Genomic DNA, 19,336 nt, shown 5'->3' with positions numbered 1-19,336 from the left:
TAGGGTTACACCTCTGTAACTCGACCCGGCTCGTGGCTTTCCTCATTAATATTTCATCACATTTTTATAAAGCCTTCCCTGCGCCTTAAGATGTCTTAAAAAAGATCTTAAACTTTGACTTTAAAAATTGTGAATGTCAGAAATCAGCATGCATACCTGCAACTTCCCAAAAAAGTACAGGTGGAGCAAGACTGGTACAACTCATGATCAACTATGTGCTTTAATATATTATTCTAAAGCCAGGCAACTGTGGTTATTTTATATAAGCAGGATACACTGAAAAAAGTACAGTTTTAATACTGTGCAGAAACATGAATGTACGTATCTGTATGTTGCCCCTTTGTCTAATATTACAAGTGATTCCCAAGAGGGCAGAAAGTGATCCAGCTTCGTTAATTTATAATAGGAGCCACTGCTTCACCCTGCTCCTCGTTCTCCGCCTCTGACCTTTTTGTAGTTTTCCCACAAGCAACAAAAGACTCATGCACGATCTCGTGAACTGTGTTTACACTTGGACGGTGTTAGATGAGACATGGTTGTGTGCAAATCCAGAGAAACTTTTGAGAAGTTTTGTCCTGTTTTAATAGATTGTTTTTCTATTCTAAATAACATAAAGAAACGTGTGCATCATTTCTGATCTGCAAGTTACATTTGAGCATTACAGTAGTTCTTCATGTTCTTCTGTTTCTCTTAAACCTCAGTTTTTTGGATTTCAACCTGTGACTTCTCACCTTTCTGCCTACCTTCAGCTACTCCCATCACTCAGCACATTTTCTACCTCCCTTCATCCCCCTCTCTCCTCCTCTGCCCCTCCCTTCATTCTCACCTTGCTGCTGGTGTCTCTTTCCTCCGCCTGGGATGAGATCGGCGTCAGCAGCGCTCCTTTCCCAGATCCGATCCCAGTTTCAGTCCCAGTTTTTGTCCCGATCCCGGCCTCTGCTGCGGATTTCTCGGCTGCGCTCTCCCCTGCGCCGGCGTGCAGGTGCCTCTGGCGCAGGCAGTCGTGGCAGCGGGAGGGGTCGAAGATGTTGGGCTGGAACTTGGGGCAGATGGGCTCGTCGCCGGAGAGGGGCATGGTGAGTGTGGAGGGGGAGCCCGCCCAGTCATTGCATCACTGGGAGAAAACTGGAGAGCAAAAGGTTAAAGAATCAAAATGAAAAATAAAACAAAGACTTCTATGAGTATAAATGGAAGACTTCTGCAAGAAATGTGTCAGGCACTTTAAAAGTATGTGCTGATGCAAAAACACATGTTGATTTGAACATTTTCACGGCATCTTCCACAATAAAGTGCGATAAAATTACAGTTTTCTCGAGAAAGGTGTTGAGTCATGGTGTGACGCTGCAGTTCTGGGGGACAGGTGTAAGCACAGAGCAGCAGCTCTGAATGAATACTAAAGAGGATCTTTTATTTCATGGTTCATGGAAGAGCGGCTGTTAAAGTAGGTGATAACTAATCACACAAGAGGACAGTGAAACACAATCCAGTCAGAGTAAAGTCAAAGCTCCCTGCAGAGTAGCGTTACTACCAACCACAACTCATATGCACTTTTACCTCACAGCACTTACAAGCACACAGTCTCTGGAAATTAGAGTAACTGGAGCTATTAAAGCAGTAAAAATTATCATAATGAAAGCAGAAAATATGGTTTTGATATAAAAATGATAGAGAATTACCTGACAAGAGTCTCCTGCTGTCAGCTCCACTTTGTCATCAAGAGTCTGAGGATAAACTGCCCATCAGACCCCCATCAGGCACATGCCTCCTCTTCCCCCATGCTCTCTATCCTCCCGAGCTGCCAAACCCTCAAATCAATCCGATTGGCTGCTCTGACAATGAGTGAAACTGAAGCACCTGTGTCGGCCATGACGGCTCTCAGTTAACACAGCGGAGACCCCGAAGCGTACGCTGGAACCTGGAGCCAACATGGAGCCGGTGGCCTGCCGGTTCCTCAATTGAGCGGTTGTATTAAATATCATGGGCTTTAGAAAGCGAAATGAAACGCTCATGCAGGTTAGTGACAGCTGGCACACGCTGGCTCAGGTTAACGTAAATAAATAAACACCGGTGAGGTGGGGGATGGACATACATTCAGAGCGTTGTGGTTTAAGGTTCTCGGCTGTAGGAGGCACACAGTTGGTTCTCCTTTAGATCACACACAGGTAACACTGTGAGGAAACGCGCCGAGGGCTGATTTCCTGATGTTCTGGAGAGGATGTTGACGACTGCGTCGGGTTTCCTATCAGACAATAGCGAGAAAACATTCCACACAGAGCGCGCTGACAGAGGTGGCTGCATCACAACGTCACTTATTTGCAACGTTTATCTTTTATTTAATGAAAAGTTTGGTTTATACATATCAGTTTGTTAAGAAATGACACTACAAAAACAAGATTTCATGATGCGGGGACAGAAATACTGAGCCACGTCCAGCTCAAACACAGGAGCGTAAACACTCCAAAGTCCGATCTGTTCGAGTGTGGGACTCTCACAGTCTCTTCAGTCTCTGTTTCAAACACACTCTCTTTCACTCCCGATGATGCACCTTTTTCCCGGTTTGTCTGCGTCTCTGCGCGTGGCTGGTCCTTCCAGCTCTGATTTTACTCTCTGAGCCACTCGGTCTCTTGTCTGTCTGACGGCCTCGTCCGCCTCGGACTTTCTGCTTCCCTTTCCTCTTCTTGCTGGTGACGGTGCTGAGCGACGCAGAGAGGGAGCGGATCCTGCAGCAGCGGGGAGGAAAGAGAAAAAAAAGACATGCCGCTGGACTGAGAGGGGCTGCAGGACGGACAGCAAACAAGTCGAAGAAACATCTGAAGACGGCTGTTATGTCACCACCGTTGTATTGTAACGGTGTAGAGCACATTTAGAATCACTGCGACTATCTGTGCATTCGTTATTATATCAGCTGATTAACAACTGTGGGTATAAAAAGTGGAAAACTTGCCTAAAGTGCTGCCTGTGCTACAGGCTCAGCACTGCTTATAACCGATTTTCCGTCCGAATCCAAATGTGCCCGACCTGAGCTGTAATTTCTCACTATTCCCTCGGGCATGAACTGTTTTCATGGTTAGATTTTTTAAATAAGTAACTGATGAGGATGAAAGGGTGTCATTTTTATAGTTATTTAATACATTGACTGATTTCAATATAGACTATTAAAGCCTTTTTTAAAAAATAATCTGTTATGCGTTCAGTTCAAAAGCTGTGTGTTTATATTTTTTAAGACAGCGAGGCTGTCATCATTTGATTTTATTGCTCATAAGAAGAAAGCTGCAAAATAACGACTTACTTCTTGTTCATGATTGGATTCCCGGCTTTTCTCGGCATTGCTTTGGTTTCCTCCTTCTCTTCCTCTCTGTTTTCTTCATCCTCGTCGTCCCCATTAACCTTAAAAATTCTCCGCGTTAATGAAGTTTTACTGCCATCAGTATCATTATTCCTCAATAATTAAAGTATCAAATACTTTTAAAGTGACCATACAGATATAAACTGTTAATGATGCAGCTGATGCAGTCTAACACATCAGTGCTGCAATAAATCTTAAAAAAGCTTCACAATCATCATCATTTGTTTAAACTAATGTTTTAACATGTTTCTATTATTCTGACCATCCTATTTGAATCAGTACAAAATAACAGAAACCCTTTTATGTTCAACTCAGCGCAGTCAAACATCAAATTTCATCCTCCGAAATGATCAGAAAGTTGAATTTCTTAAACTGTTTCAACATAAACTGAACATTTTAACCATCATGAGGGAGTTTGTTGCAGGAGTGGCATAATAGACTGCACTGAGTTTTTACCAAATAAATCTGCAACTCAGGTTTTCAACATGATACAAAAACTCACATGTAGTCTGTTTCGATGGACTGTGGCTTTGCTGTTTACCTGACTTGCTGCGGGTCCGAGCAGGTGAGCCCCTGTGAGGTCCAGATCGCTGATGGTCGTCACGGTGACGGTGTGGTTTGGGTGATCGTACTGCACAGACTCTGTTGTGCCGGTTATCGCGTCCTCCAGATCGTCTTCAGCCTCCTCTGAGAGACGGGATCAAGTGAGAGTTAAAAAAACATTTTTTTAAATGTACTTTTACTTCTTAGTCTTTAACCTGGTTACATTTACTCCGATGGATTAATTAGATTATTTACATGTTTTATTTTATTGTCTTGTTTGGAAAAATATTTAACAATATTCATATGATTTAAAACAACTTTTCTATGCAGACAGTGTTTATTGTTCCTGTTTTGTGTGAAAAGAAAAGAGAAGAACAACAATTCTGTAATTTTGTCATCTTTTGATCCCTAATAAAAAAGATTAAAAAAAAAACAACAACAACAAAAACTGACAGATTTTGAACTCACCGAGAGCTTCTGTCCTCTCCTTCAGCATCTTGATGTATTCTTTGTGCCTCTGAAAGCAGACAAACACATCATCAGTGCATCTTTTCTTACATGTGCACAAAAAGTCGCTGCGCTCTTTCACTTCACACTTACTTCTTCTCGCACTCTGATCTGCTCTTCCTTGATTTTCTTTTTAATTTCTGCCACGGCTGCTTTCCTTCTCTCCACCTTCCGTTTATGGAAACCAGTTAAATAATCCCTGACAGGACAGAAGAGGAAGCAAATAAATAAAACCAGCCACCTTTTAAGCCTCTGCGTGGTTTGATAGATATAAAGATAGATAGATAGATAGATAGATAGATAGAGCTATTTCATGGGTATTAAAGTGCAGAATAAAAACAAGGTGGTGTTTGTGATCAAATAAATTAATGGTAATAAAGATTTTACTGTTTAAAACGTAATAAAAAGTGCAAACAGACCCCCCTGTACTAGTTCAATAAATAAATAAATAAATAAGTCTGTTTTGGTCTTCATGTGCATGATCAGGCCTCTGAGTCCTGCTCGGTCCTCCCTCGTCCCCCCTCATCCAAAGGTTATTATACAGTTAGTTAGTTAGTTATACAGTTTTATGGCTCGGTGAACAAAGGATTTTTTTTAAAAAAACAAAACAACAACAAAAACAAAAACAGCCAATAAATAAAAAATTGTTTTTTAAAAAATCAAAGTTGACTAATGAAGTTTCTGTTTCATATTATAAATGTATTTACTATTCAAATTGACATCTTGGTCAGAACATTAAATCAGGAATTAAATAAAAGAATAGCTTATAAGAAAAGCACAATAATTTAGTGGATGATTAAATAAAGTTTAACAAACTTTCTTGGTTGTATTTTATTTGTTGCTGTTTTTGTCCTGCTAACTTTTTTACCTTTTTTGCTAATATCTGAGCCACGTCTTGTCAAGTTTCTCATTGTCCTGTTTCCAATGTTTTTGGAAAAAATAAAGCTAATCTGCACCGGTTTTAAAGGGTTAAAGAGTTTTAAATGCTTTATTAAACGGAAAACTTTATCCTTCAGTTTTTCACAAAAATCGACAAAAAAAAAATGTCATATTAAAAGTAACTAAAGCTGAGTGGAGTAAAAAGTAACGTTACAACATTTCCCTGGAAATACTCAAGTAAAAGTACATCTAAGCTACCTAAAACCCTCACTAAAATACAGTACTAGAGTAAATGTATTTACTCTTTCCACTGCTGTACATTACACATGTTGTGCATCACGTTTCAGAGTTGTTCAAATATTAATAAAAGTTAGTAAAAAGCTTAAATACGAAGCTGATATTCAGTTAAATCAATGAGGCTAACACGGAGATGCTAACTGTCAGCTAACATATAAAACACGTTAAAACTGTTTTATCAATAAATAAACTTACTGTCTGTCTTTGTCGTCAAACGTGATGATGCATTTGTTTTCTCTTTTCTTGGATCCCGGCTTGAATTTACGCTTTTTGGACATATTGTTGTGTTTTTTTACGTTTTTCATGATGTGCACGTGTGTTTACTCCTATTTCCGGTTTGTAGTGCTAACAAGTACGACATTTAAAGATGTCCGACTAGAAACACGTAGATAACAGCTTGAAAAGGTTCCGCAGACCATAAACGTTCAGGACAACATTATGATTATGTTGGTTCAGACTGTGCAGTGATTTTACCTAAAAAATGTCCTCGTTTAAAAAGGTTATGTTGTTGCTGCTCCTGATAGCTTAGTGTATTTTACGGGGTTATTCTATTTCATTTCATTTTAATTATTTTATTTAATGCTGTTGCTGCTCCTGATAGCTAAGTATTTGGGGTTATATGGAGTTATTTCATTTTATTTTATGTTATTTCATTTCAGAAATAAAGTTGCTGGAAAAAAAACTTGCTAAAAAATAAATTGAATACTATTTTCTGTGGCATAATTTTAAATACATAATAAGAATTTCACTCTTTTACTCTTTTTTTTTTTTTTTTTTTTTTAATATTTTCTAATATTCTTGTTTTGCAGGATATTTCTTACCAGTTGCTCATTGCCCCCACTTTTCCCTAAAGAAATCAAAATGAATTTGGTTTCAAAGGTTAAAAATGCTTGAAAACTCAGGTGGATCCAGGTTTCAGGGGGTTAACTATGATTGGATGACTGCCTCTCGCATTTGATCTTTTCTAATTTAGTCCTCACACTGTTCTGACTCTTTAAGCACCTTTGTGGCAACCAGCTGTTTTTGGAGCACGTCACCTCTCTCTCTGTGAACAGCTGGGAGCGTTTCATTCACACCGAGGTGTTCGGTGTTCATCACAGCCACATAACGACTGTGAAAGAGGACACCAACAAACCTCCATCGTTATCAGATTTACCCCGAAATCCACTTTTCTTTCCTTTTAACGCTTGTATCTGCAGCATGATACTTTTACCACTGAAAAATACAACAGCAGGCACTGTCATGTGTTGTTTTATTAAAAAACAAACATCAAAATGAACAAAAAAAGTCAGACAATAATACACATAAAAGGGGAAAGACAAAAAAAATTGTAACATAATTATAAGGACAGCTGAGACTCTGCAGACGGCTGCAGAGTTTCTTCTTCTGCACACTTTAATCAGCCAGGAGCGATGATCTAAACTGATAAAAAATGTTCAGAAATATTTAAGTTGCTAACTTCATCTTGAGTTGACCTGGACTTTTCTAATAAAACGTGTTTGCGTCTTAAAAAGAGCAAATAAAAAGTCTAAAACATCAGGCTAACTGCTTAAAAGCGGCCTTCATTAAAAACACACATCTTCCTATTTAGATTCTCTCTCTGACAGTTTCTGACTCTAGGCTGCTTTTAAAAAATTTTTTTTTATAATTGATATAAAACAATGACATAACTGCAAAACTGCCCCCTTCCCCTCCCGAAAAGAGCATTTATATTAATATTACATAACCATTAAATAAGAAAACCGGAGCACAGAAACAGGAATGACGCTCTCATGTGTGAGTCAAATAAACAATTACAAATAAAAAGTGAATTGGACACCATCATTGCAAACATGATGAAACATAATAAAATAATTCTTTACATTACATCAAGGCCATTTTGCTTGAGAGCTTTACATCGCACGTCGCTCTGAGGACATTTCATCACCATATTCAGCCTGTTTTCACTTAAAATATCTTAAAGCGACACACCACCCGACGTCTTTTTTCAGTTTCTGACGCTGCAGCCTCGTTTAGAGATGGACAGCTTTTCTGGATTTTTGTATTTTTTTAATCTGCTGTGAAAACCGTCACGGATACAAATAAAGCTGCTGTTCTTCAGCATGGAGAGCAGCGCTCAGTTTATTTTACATCATATATTTTAGGAAAACTCTCAGTTCTTTTAAATCGAAGGGAGGAGAGCTGGAAATATTGAATCTTTCAAACTCAAAGCCTTTTTAGTCTGGCTTAAGGTTTCTACTTATTGTATTTATTTACATTCATTTTTAAATCCATTCTTGCTCATTTCCTTTGCTCTTTTGTTTGTTTTTCATTAAACTGTGAAGCACTTTGAATTGCATTTGATTTGTTTGAAAGCTGCTATTTTGATTTCTAGCTTAGAACCAAATTTTCAGGATTTGGGCAAATTTATTTTTGGTCAAAATGCTCAAAATTAGGCTGGAACAGAACCGTTCCATGTTGGTGGAAAAGTTTAATGAGGGGCACACGAAAAAAACCTGTCAGCCACAGTGACAGGTTTAAAAAATGTTAATTTTAGACCCTGATTGTATTTAAATGTCCTTTAATTGTGTGTTTCTTTTGTACTTTGCTTCAATACTTTTAATATTTTATGCAGAGAACTTTGAACTGTTGCTCAAACTTGCTAAATAAATAAAATTGAATTTTTTTGAAGCCAAGTTGCAAGGCCACAGCAGATGAGTGTTTGACTAAAAAAGATTTTTTGGGTGGCGTATCGATTTAAGAGTGACCTTCGCTCTCCTGGTCAGAGCTTCAGACCCCCAGATCGAGACTTTGACGCGTTACTGCGCTTTCTTTGACGTGCGCCTCAAGCAGAAGTAAGTACTTCTCCTTTAATCTACTTCTGTTTTTCTGCCTATGTACAACTTATATACAATCACATTGCGAGTTTGTGTAATTTAACATGTTTATGCATCTGTGTGTGTGTGTGTGTGTGTGTGTGTGTGTTCAAACTTATTGGCCCATGATTGGCTGCTCCTCTCTGTTTTTTAAATAATCTGCTCATCCAATATTTCCAATAAGTCGCTGTGTGTCATTCTTGCAATTTCTGCAACAGCTGAGGTTCCTAAAAGTTTACTACTGCGCCCTAAATAAAGCAGCTCAGCAGGGTTTTATTAGTACGACGGAGGATTGGGGCCATGTTCAAGAAAAAAAAAGTTAGATTATTAAAAAAAATGAAGTCATAATATATTCTGACAATAAAGTCGTAATTTTGAGAATTAAGTTGTGTTATAATGAGAAAAAAGTCATATTTCTAGAGTAAAGTCATACTTTTACAAGCAATAAAGTCACAATTTTATGAGAACAAACTCATATTATTATGACAATAACGTCATTTTACAAGAAATAAAAATCAGATTTTTTGAGAAATAAAAGAATAAAGTTGTAGTATTACAAGAGTAAAGTCTTAATTTCACGAGTTCTATTAAAATTACGACTTTTTTCCACCCGTAAAATTATTATTTATTATGTCACAAAATGACAGCTTTATTCTCATAAAATTAAGACTTTTTCTTGTGAAACTACGACTTCATACTCGTAATATTATTATTATTATTCTCATAATATTATTACTTTATTCTCTAAGTCTCAAAAAAAAAATCCTCAATGTGGCCCTAAAACTCTGTCGTATATCAGAATGACGCATCACTTCAAATAACTCAGATTCATGATAACTGATGCTCGAGTATTTTGCTCCACAGTACAACGCGGGCATTGTACAGTGTATGAGGTAGATAAGAAGAGACACTACTCAGCGCAGAATGGTTAAAAGCGAGCTAGTCCATCTGTCTGCGTCCTCCAGCGCCGCCGTGCTCAGCAGACCTCGGCTGTCTGCTCCTGGAGGCCTTTTAACTGAAGCCTGCGTGTTTAATGAGACATTACACAGTTATTGTAGCTCTCTCGTCGCCGCGTGCCAATAATGATTGTACAGCTCTGAATCCTACAGCTAATCAATGCTCTGCTGCATTGCATTCATTTAAACAGCTATTAGATAACGGTCCCTTTTCCCTTTGGGGCCTATTTAACCTGATTTTTCTTGTTGTGTAGCGTTGTTAGAGACGAGCAATAAAGCCAGCGTGGTACCCATAACGACCAGTAGGTGGCGTGATTGTGCCGCAACGATGAAGCGAAGCATCAGAGGAGCAAATGTGCAGCCTGAAGTGTTTTGTGTGCCGTGAAAGTAAAACCAGCTATGTGTGTGTGTGTGTGTGTGTGTGTGTGTGTGTGTGTGTGTGTGTGTGTGTGTGTGTGTGTGAGAGTGAGTGAAGTGGATGAGTGTGTGAATGAGTTTATAGAATTAGAGCAAAAGCTGCTTTTTAACCCTTTCAAATGTGTGCAAAGTGGCTCAATTTCTTAAAAAAAACATGGAAAGAAGGCAATGAGCAACTTAACAAGAAACAACCCAAAAAATGGCAAAAAATTAATAAAAAGTGTCAAGAAAATCAATAATCTGAAATTAGCAAAAAAAAGAGTAAAAGAACACAAACAGACAGAAAATTCAAATAATTATAATAAAAATAGTTTTTCTGTCATCTAATTTTAAATAAAAAAATATAAATATAGATTTCTTGTATATTTCCCTTAGTTATTTGATAATTTTCTGTCTTTTTTTTTTTTTTTTTTTTAAAAAAAGATAAATTTCAGGACATTTTTGTCTTCTTTTACTGACTTTTTTTTTCAGTTTGTGGGACATTTTATGCCAAGTTGCTGATTGCCTTTTTCTCATGTTTTTGAAAGAAATTATATCAATTTGCTCAAAGGTTTATTTTTTTTTACCATGATGGTAAAAACTCTGTGTGTGTGTGTGTGTGTGTGTGTGTGTGTGTGTGTGTGGTGGTTTATATCCACAGCCCGTCATCAGGATGAGTGTGTGAATGAGTTTATAGACTAACATGTTGGGAGACCTGTCTGTTTTTTTTTTTTTTGTTTTTTTTTTTACTGTCAGTAGCCCTAGTGTGTGTGTGTGTGTGTGTGTGTGTGTGTGTGTGTGTGCGCGTGTGTGTTCAGGAGGCAGCGATGGTCGTGCCCCCGCTGAGGCGCAGCAGTATCTGCTGACAGTCCTGCAGCGACCGTCGGTCTCCCACCCGCTCCAGGGTGCGCTTGGCCTCGGCCAGCAGGCGGGCGCGGTGCCCGGGTGGGGTCAGCAGGGGCATGGGCAGGTGGCGGCAGGCCAGCAGGATGGCGTGAGCCCTCTCTCTCTCACCCAGGACGCACTCACCCTCTGACAGCAGCAGGGGGGAGAAAGAGAAGAAGAAAAAAGCAGGTTAGTGTCAGTGTGTGTGTGTGTGTGTGTGTGTGTGTGTGTGTGTGTGTGTGTGTGTGTGTGTGTAAATCGAGGGTCATGTTGCCCTCTACGAATGTTTTGGGTCAGTTTTTCTATTTTGCCATTAATAGTTAAGATTAAGAACGACCTCGGGGGATCTGATCCTGAGCCAGCAGTCAAGGTGAACTTCTGTTACAAAAACTACGTTTACATGCACAAAATATTCCAGTTTTTTCCCTTAATCCAAAAAAAAATACAATATTCCTGTTCAGCTGTTTACTGAATATTCCACTAATATTCATGTTCACCTGCAGCCGTCTGTTTCTCCTTTTAACCAAAGATGTGGGCTTTATTTTAAAAAAAAAGATTTGAAAAAATAACATAAAATTAGCAAAAAAAAAAAAAAAAAAAAGTAAAAAAAAACAAACAAACATGAAATGACCTGAGAAAGAGAAAGTAAAAGAATACAAATAATTATATTTTTTTCAGTTGTATAATTTTAAATATATAATTATAAATGTAGATTTCTTAAAAAAATTCTCCAGTCATCTGACAACTCTTAAACTGATACACTATCTTTTTTAAACAAATTTTAAGGGCATTTTTTGGTCATCTTTTACTGATTTTTTTTTTTTATAATTTGCGGGACATTTTATGCCAAGTTGCTGACTGTCTTTTCCCATGTTTTTGAAAGAAACTGCACCAATTTGCTCACGTTTCAAAGGTTTAAATGTTTGTGAAAGGCGTCCGAGCGCAGCACAAGAAACATTATGTCAGTCCATTGTCAAAATGTTACAAGCATCCCATCCTGCTGTGCTGCGCTGTTACAATCTCTGCTCCTCGCTTTAAGATTGCGAAACCACAGAGCACCGTGACCGAATAACAGCGCAACATTCACGCCTCAAACAGGCGAGTAAAAGGAGGCGTCTCTTACCGGCCGTGTAGGAGTTGTGTGTCCTGCGTCGGAGGTTGTGCTCCAGCAGCTGGTGTGTCCTTGTGGGACTGGCTCCAGCCATCAGCCTCACTGTGGTCTCATGAAGAAACACCTGACAGAAAACACACACACACACACACACACACACACACACACACACACACACACACACGTCAGAGCCACAACAATCGTCATCATCCATCGCTCTGTACGTTTACATGCACGGTTTAGTGGAGCTGTGGTCATAGCTCCTCCCGCTGGTTTCTATTGATCTGTATTATTTATAGAGTCTGTAACTGCGCTGAGAAAACTCTTCCTTATTTGATTAGTTTTAAGCCACCAAAAAAAGAGTCAATATCAGTTTAAATGTACGTTATATTTAGAATATTTTCACCGCTTTACCTTGCTGTAAGACAGCCTTTACCGCTGGGATTTGAAGCCGTTATGTCAAAAACATCAGACTCCACTGAGAAAAATGTCATTGAAGCGCGGAGCTGCTGCTCTACTGCTGCTGTTGTGGAAGGTGAAGAGGAGCAAATATTCAAACATCATTTACACTTAAAATGGTATTGATTTTTTTAGGTGGCTGAAATATATTTTGCTGCAGCCTCGTCCACAGCAGGACATCGCTTAGCTTCCACGTCGGTGTTGTGAGACTGTGCTTTATTTATCAGAGGAGGCAGGTGACTGGAGTGGGACTTTTTTTATTTTAAATAAATAAATACTACCTTTTAAAGTTGTATGCCCCTCACCAAAGCCAAAATTAAAAGCACAAAATCCCTCTTCAGTGCTTTAATTTAAAAAAAAAAAAAAAGCAGCACCTCTTCCCCCCTCATAGGTGACAAACAGTCCCTAACCACGGACACAGAGGGGTGCAGCGACATGCAGAAAACCTCATACAGTTAAAGTTCGATTGAGCTGTTTACATGACGAAAAAGCTCCAATCGCATAGTCTGGGTGTGTTTGTCTGATTTTGAGGAATTCGATTCAGTCCGATTTCAGTCGCACTATTATTTTTACATTTATTTTAAAAGTCTAGTTTTAACCGGAGTAACACAGTAATTACATTTTTTCTAACATCATGTAAACGTACTGATTTGCAGAAAAACTTTGATCCCTCACATCGTTTGACTCCACATAGAGCACACGATGTGGAAGAAACACTCAGCCTTTCATGCAACGCGCCTCGCAGCGCCACGAGTGAGCGCTTCTCAGCCCACGGTCTCACAACAGAACCGCATAAAATGATGCATTCGTGTTTTTTTTTTTTTTTAACAAGTCAAAACATAAGAAATGATCACCAACCGCTGTGAACGCAGCGGTTGTTAAAGACCCTCTGGCAACAGCGATGACTCCTCCAGTAAATCTTACGAGTGTGATTGATGATATATTAAACTGCGGAGAGATTTCTGCAGCTGCTGAGACTCGGGGAGAGAACTTGATTTCCAATGAATTATCGCAAACAAGATTAGCAGGTCCCAGCTGATTCCTGAGCTTATTATCGGCGCAGAGCAGAGTTTCTGTTAACGTGACACGCCAGCAACATATTGAGGGTATTATTACTTTTAGTGTTACAGATTTACAGATCTGCAGAGCTGCCTGCTTTTCAATGTTATGTCATTAGAAATTTGTTTTTCTTTGGCCGAAAGGTACAAAATGAAAGCTGATTTAATAACTAATTTAATGTCTTGTTAAAGGAATTTGTCCTTTTTTTTCAAGATTTAGAGCTACAGGATCAATAAAGGAATCAAAAACATGAATATACTGGCTAATCTTGCCAATTTGCTGCAGGAAATAAAGTGCATTCAAGGTCAGAAGGATGAATCCTTGGCAACGCTCTACTGCAAATGGTTTTCCACCTATTCTGCTCTACATAATGTTTAGGTTTTTAGGGGCTTATACAGCGTTCATACAGATATTAACCAATACATTTCTATGTCTTAAAGTTTTTAAGGACCATATATTATCTAAAAGGACAACCAATGCTCCTAATTGGTTCTTTATCATTACTATATAATAGCTTTTTATATACATATATATATATATATATATATATATATATATATATAAAAATATATATATATATTTTTTTAAAATAATGACTTCAGAACACAAATAGAGCTGAATATTTAAATATGATGTAGGGACTGTGTTATTTTTGAGGGGGGAGGGGGTGGTGCAAAAAAGGGGAGGCATGTCAAATAATTTTTTAAGCACTGGGGAGGGACCTGTGTTTTTTTTTATTTTTGGCTTAGAGGAGGGGTATGAAATTTTAAATGACTGTATTTTGTATTTATTTTCCTGCTAATTTTGAAAGAAAACATGTTTTCTTTGAAAGATTTTGGCTATCTTTTTTCTTTAAAAATTGTAGTGAGTTCCTTTCTTTCATTTTTTTAGGCAATGTCTAAAGAAAAACTGTGGCTTTTTTCTCTTTAAATTATTATCTTTTAAATTTTTTTTAAAAAGAAAATCCAAACACTTGATCTCGTCACGTTGTACCTTGTGTTGCGCCTGTCTGTAGCACTGTGTGAGCTTTCTGAGCGCGCTGAGGTCCCTCTGGAAACCCGCCAACTGGGATCCAGGAGCCAGTCCAGGTTCCCCGTTACTGCTGCCTCCTCGCTGCCATAAACTGGTCCTCAGAGTCAGCAGAAGGTCACAGATGAGGAGCTCCACCCCCTTAAAAGAGAACGAAAACAAAGTGCTGTTGGATGTCTTTACATAAAATGCATTATTTGAAAAGAAAAATATTTGTTTTTTGCCATTATTGCACTGATTTTTTATTTTATTTTGATGGATGCATTTAGGAACCAAAGTCACAACCCGATAGCGATGACCAACCACCATCATCACCAACGCATCTCACAACATGCATGTCGCACATGAACAGTAAGGGCGTGATATTCAGTGCTGTCTAATGTGAAGTGGTGGCGTGTGTAGCGGGTGCGTGCAGATCGGGGAGGCCTCTGTACTGCACTGCAGACACATTGCACTCGGCTGCAGGATCATGCAATGCAACTACAATGCACCACAGCCACCTCCTGCCACCCACACTGCGCACACACACACAGCCCCACAGCAGCCTGACCCCAACTCAGCATGCAGTGTGTGTGTGTGTGCATGATGAACGCATTACTTTAGTGAGTGTGGATCCTTTAATGTACAGCGTAAGACAGGTTTTTGGGGCTTGTGTGTGCGTGAGTGTAAGACAGTAGACAGGATTACATAACAAGCGCTCTAATCACAGACTCAGAGCAGATCTTAAGGGGATAAGCGATTTGAGCACCCTGATGTATTCTTTGTTCACTACCTTGTTCAGCCAGTTCCCGGTCTGGGCGACGGGCACCGAGATGCTGGAGCGCAGGTAGCTGCTGGCTCTGTCGCAGTGGGACAGGCAGGCTATCGCCCCCTCTCCTTTCAGAGGGGACAGACTCATCTGGACCGCCTTGCAAAGCAGCAGAACAGCTTTGGGCAGAGGGTGGCTGCAACAGAAGGACAGTGAAGACGGTTACTGTGGTTTCTTCAAGTTTTGTTTTATTGTCAAAAGCGCAATTTGAATTCTATTGTTTCTTTTCTTTAGAAGCACAAAATACCTTTTACCCGTGAAACTGGGAGTGTTTTGTGGACTTGGAAGCTTTACAAAACTTTTCATTGCCAAGAGGTTGAGCTGACAGTGACTGAATTTCCATTTTTGGGTGAACTATCCCTTTGAGACGCTGCAAAAAGTTTAGTCTCTGTCTTTTTCTCGACACGACTGGTGCGGAGAGATGAATGTGCCATCGTCTTGTCTGATTTTTACAAATCAAAAGATCCTTGTAGTGTTTAACGATTCAAACTTGAATGGAGAATGAATGCTCCACCTTTTAATCTTTGTTTTATTCTAGTTTCTGTGTCATCATGTAGGAGCTCGTGTTATTAACCCTTTGAAACCTGTAGTGACCTTCCTTGTGACGCCTTTTACAAGTTTTAAAAATCTTTGAACAAGGAGTAAACTGGTGCAATTTCTTTTGAAAACATGAGGCTCAAGTTGCAGTGAGCAACCCCCCCTTTTTTTTTTTTACAAATTGCAAGATATTAGTACTTTTAGATTTAAAAAAATCTAAGGAAAGTTTCTAAGGGAAAAAATATCTTAACTATATTTATAATTATATAATTGCATATTTAAATAGTCACATAATAATTATTAATAATTTGTAATAATTTTGTTAAAAAAAATCAGGTAATCTACTTGTTTTTACAAATGTCTTACTTATTTTAGGGTCATTTCTTCTTTTGTTGCTTATTGTTTTTGTTTAAAGGGTTAAGACCTACTAAAAGAAGTTTGACTTACTCAAGCGTGTGCAGAGCCCTCGGCATCCGCTCCGCCTCTGCCAACAGTGACCTCACTGCGACATCATCACCCTGCAGCCAATGCACGGCAGCCTTCAGGACCAGAGCCCACCAACGACTCACTGGGTCTCCCACTGGCAGGAAGAGAGGGAAATTATGTAGAAATAAAACAACAATAAAGACAAACTGGCTACAATCTAAGAGCTTGAATGTTTTTTTTGTGGCTGTGAAGAGCTTTTTCTCGCCAAGCTTTAATTGTGAAATGAGAGCTGATGTGATGGTTAAGACCGCAGTGTTTCTGTCTCGCTCTGAGCCTCCTGCGCTATTAAAAGCCGTATGTGTGTGATGATATAAAAAGGCTTTGTGTGCAGAATGTCTCAGTGTGGAAACAAGAATTGATTAAGGCTGTAGCTAATTAACATCCTCTGAACAGATCGTCAATGTGTTCATATCCATCGCAAGTCATTTATTACCACAAATCAATGACTGCAAGTGTTATCTGTGATAATCCAATAAAAAGTTAATCCCAAAAGCTAAATTGGCTGTCAGTGAACGGCAAATGGAGCAAAGAAAATCCATTCATGTTGACAGTAATAACTGTGATGGCTATCTGGTTAATCTTCACTGCAGAAAAAATGTTGAATCTCTTCCCCCACGCCAACATCCGATGTGATTCATGCTTTATTGTGATTGGGCAGGGTGGTTCTCCTCACGCTGTTCATACCTGGCGTGGTGGTGTGATTGGGAGGAGTCGAGAAGGGAGGAGGAGGGGAGTGAGAGTCTTCTGTACAGCTGTTCAACAACTGGAGGAACTCCAGCGCACTGGAAAACTCCCTGAGAGAGATGCAGACAACAAAAACATAATGATATCCACGGTTAACGAAATAAATGATTTTTATTGTTCATACATGTCTGACTTGTATGTCGGTAAGATTTTTTTATGTACTACTTAAGTTAATAGACTACGACCTCACTGTCATTTATTTATTATTGCTTTTTTACTGTGATTTTATTTATTATGATTGTTGTCTTTTAAATTGCACTATTTTACTACTTGGCACTTTACTACTTTTTCTTTTTTTTTTAAATCTAACTCTTTTCTTTCATGTTTTGCACCAGACAGAGAGTTGCTGTTGATCATTTTGTTGTCAGATTCTGATTCTGAAACTGGGATCAACATAATTTTCCTTGTGGTGTGTTCAGATGCCTTTAACATACATTTAACCTTTGAAACCTCTTAAAATTAGTTTGATGTCTTTAGAAAAAAAGAAAAAAGGCAATGCGCAACTTGGCAGGATATCTCCTTCAAAAAATTTAAATAAAATAAAATAAAATTAGAAAATTCTAAAAAAAAAAAAAAAAAAAACTAGGGAAATGCTAAGTTCTAATAATATATAATAGCATAATATAATATATTATAATAATATATTTAAAATTATGCTACAGAAAATGAATACATTTATTATTTTATCAATTTTAAGCAACTTTTTTTCTTTCAAGTAATTTTCTTTTTCGGTTATTTTTATGTTAGGTTTTTGTTTATTTGTTTTATTTCTTTCCCTTTCTGGCTTAATTTCAGGTAATTTCTTAGTTACAAAAGTTACTTCTTGTATTTTTTTTACAAATATCATGCTATTTTTTGGGCCATATCTTAAGTTTGTTATTGCATTTTCCCCATTCTATTAAAAGAAATCAGGCAGGTTCACTTAGGTTTCAAAGGGTTAAGTCAGTAATTCACACAAAAATGCCAAAACCACTGCTGGTACGTGCTGCCTTACCCTGAGTCGTTCTTGTGTTTGCCTGCTTCAGACTCGCTCTGCGGCTGGATGAGGGTGTGAACGGCTCTCTCTAAAAGCTTCCTGCAGAAGCAGCGGTGCAGCTGGGCGATGGGGTCAACTGGAGGAGGAGAAAAAAAAAGAGAGAACAGATCACATCATAGCACACACCATCGTGAATTTACATATTCTTCCCTTATATCAAATATACGGCACATGTTTGCATACGCAGATAAGGGAAAAAGAAATACCATGCAAAATAATCAATAAATGATTTAAGGTCCAGCACAACTGTGCCCACATTTAAGAGCAAACTTCAAACTTTCATATTCTCCCAGGCGTCTTTGTTAGTATGCTGATGTTGACAACTCCTAATATGTTTATGCAACTTATGTTATCACATTTTCTCTTATCTTACAGTATAAAGCACTTTTGAGTTTATGTGTAATAAAATGTGCTACATAAAAATATTGCCATGACCATTGTCATATATAGTTTTTTCCTAATGTTTACTTTTTATATTGCTTTGTGTTTTTCTTCTTGTTTTGCAAAATGCCCTTCGCTGCTTCGTAGGATTACTAAAGGACTATCGTATCTTTTCTTATAAGTATTAAACATTTAAAAATTGATCACTTTCCAAGCAATCTGCGAACCCATCAGCTATCATTCGATGACAGTAAGTCTGAAGGCAACAGCAAATAATTCAGGAGATCCAGTGCAACCAGTGTGATATGTGGACCTCTTCTGTGCTCTGGCCATTTCTCTATAAACAGATATCTGTAAATACATGCAGATGAATATACTGTATGTCTCTCACTGACTGTTTCTTCTATATAAGCAGATATCTGTTTATAGAGTTTTTATCATCTAAATTTCCCACCACAACCAAAGAATCACAATAGTAATTCTAGGTTCAAGCACAACCCAAAACATGACTCAGTGATATATATCCATCCACTTATTAGTATTATCACTAGAAGTAAATATGTGGATTAATACTTACAATTAAAGATGCAACTAAAAAGTCTCATTTGAAAATGTTACAGTTCATATTAAAGAAAGTTCATCTTGCAATATGATAAGGACTTCTTTAAAGGAGCTAGGTGTACCGTAAAAGCATGACGTCATCGGTTTAATCTTGTGTAAAAAAGTCAAATAATAAATCATTAAAAACATTTTGGACTGATATTTCTGAGGTAAAATTAGAAAGAAAAGACAACAGAAAAATAGACTATGGGCCATACTCCTGTATTTCTGACATACCTGGGTCTCTCTGAGACGTGTACACCCCGTCGCTGCTCTCTGACTTCACCGACCAATCGCAGCTCAGGAAGAACTGCCGACCCAGCGGGGTGAAGAGCCAGCGCAGGCAGTCAGGGATCGTCTTGGTCTCTGATTGGTAGGCCGCACTCTCTGCACAGCTCAACAAATAACCCTGAAAAACAGAC

The 19,336-nt window shown here is 38.4% G+C and overlaps 3 protein-coding genes and 1 long non-coding RNA gene across 4 annotated transcripts in view; 1 reads left to right on the top strand and 3 right to left on the bottom strand.

The window, feature by feature from the left end:
* triobpb (TRIO and F-actin binding protein b) overlaps window positions 1–1,113 on the bottom strand; it is a 32,620-nt gene extending 31,507 nt beyond the window's left edge. The window contains exon 1 of the mRNA XM_088091355.1: window positions 827–1,113. Within this exon, the coding sequence (XP_087947481.1) occupies window positions 827–1,075 (249 nt within the window). The 5' untranslated portion in view covers window positions 1,076–1,113. The remainder of the gene's footprint in view (window positions 1–826) is intronic.
* A 1,196-nt stretch (window positions 1,114–2,309) lies between these two features.
* On the bottom strand, window positions 2,310–5,942 carry nol12 (nucleolar protein 12). The gene is made up of 6 exons (XM_042504167.2): window positions 5,768–5,942; window positions 4,490–4,595; window positions 4,358–4,406; window positions 3,888–4,033; window positions 3,290–3,387; window positions 2,310–2,720 (listed from the first exon to the last, which is right to left on the bottom strand). The coding sequence occupies exons 1-6, from the start codon at window positions 5,875–5,877 to the stop codon at window positions 2,528–2,530; spliced, it is 702 nt and encodes a 233-aa protein (XP_042360101.1). The 5' UTR covers window positions 5,878–5,942; the 3' UTR covers window positions 2,310–2,527.
* Window positions 5,943–8,297: 2,355 nt separating this feature from the next.
* Window positions 8,298–16,314, top strand: LOC148186524 (uncharacterized). The gene is made up of 3 exons (XR_015774904.1): window positions 8,298–8,406; window positions 10,598–10,853; window positions 16,083–16,314. It is a non-coding gene; the product is annotated as an uncharacterized LOC148186524 (long non-coding RNA).
* Window positions 10,502–19,336, bottom strand: part of srebf2 (sterol regulatory element binding transcription factor 2) — a 29,039-nt gene continuing 20,204 nt past the window's right edge. Inside the window, exons 13-20 of the mRNA XM_042504166.2 lie at window positions 19,152–19,323; window positions 17,892–18,009; window positions 16,838–16,947; window positions 16,115–16,247; window positions 15,095–15,266; window positions 14,287–14,463; window positions 11,788–11,899; window positions 10,502–10,811 (exon numbers count right to left, since the gene is read on the bottom strand). Coding sequence (XP_042360100.2) covers window positions 10,594–10,811; window positions 11,788–11,899; window positions 14,287–14,463; window positions 15,095–15,266; window positions 16,115–16,247; window positions 16,838–16,947; window positions 17,892–18,009; window positions 19,152–19,323 — 1,212 coding nt within the window. The 3' untranslated portion in view covers window positions 10,502–10,593. The remainder of the gene's footprint in view (window positions 10,812–11,787; window positions 11,900–14,286; window positions 14,464–15,094; window positions 15,267–16,114; window positions 16,248–16,837; window positions 16,948–17,891; window positions 18,010–19,151; window positions 19,324–19,336) is intronic.

Source organism: Plectropomus leopardus, chromosome 18 (assembly GCF_026936395.1).
Source record: "Plectropomus leopardus strain MGB_pleo_1.0 chromosome 18, ASM2693639v1, whole genome shotgun sequence".
Lineage (NCBI taxonomy): Eukaryota > Metazoa > Chordata > Actinopteri > Perciformes > Serranidae > Plectropomus > Plectropomus leopardus.
This window is presented reverse-complemented; position numbering and strand designations above follow the sequence as displayed.

Coding starts and splice junctions, on each gene's coding strand:
- nol12 (XM_042504167.2), bottom strand. CDS start 5,877: ATGAAAAACGTAAAAAAACACAACAATATGTCCAAAAAGCGTAAATTC. Junction 4,596..5,767: donor TTTGACGACAAAGACAGACA/GTAAGTTTATTT, acceptor CTGTCCTGTCAG/GGATTATTTAACTGGTTTCC. Junction 4,034..4,357: donor GGAGAGGACAGAAGCTCTCG/GTGAGTTCAAAA, acceptor CCCGTCTCTCAG/AGGAGGCTGAAGACGATCTG.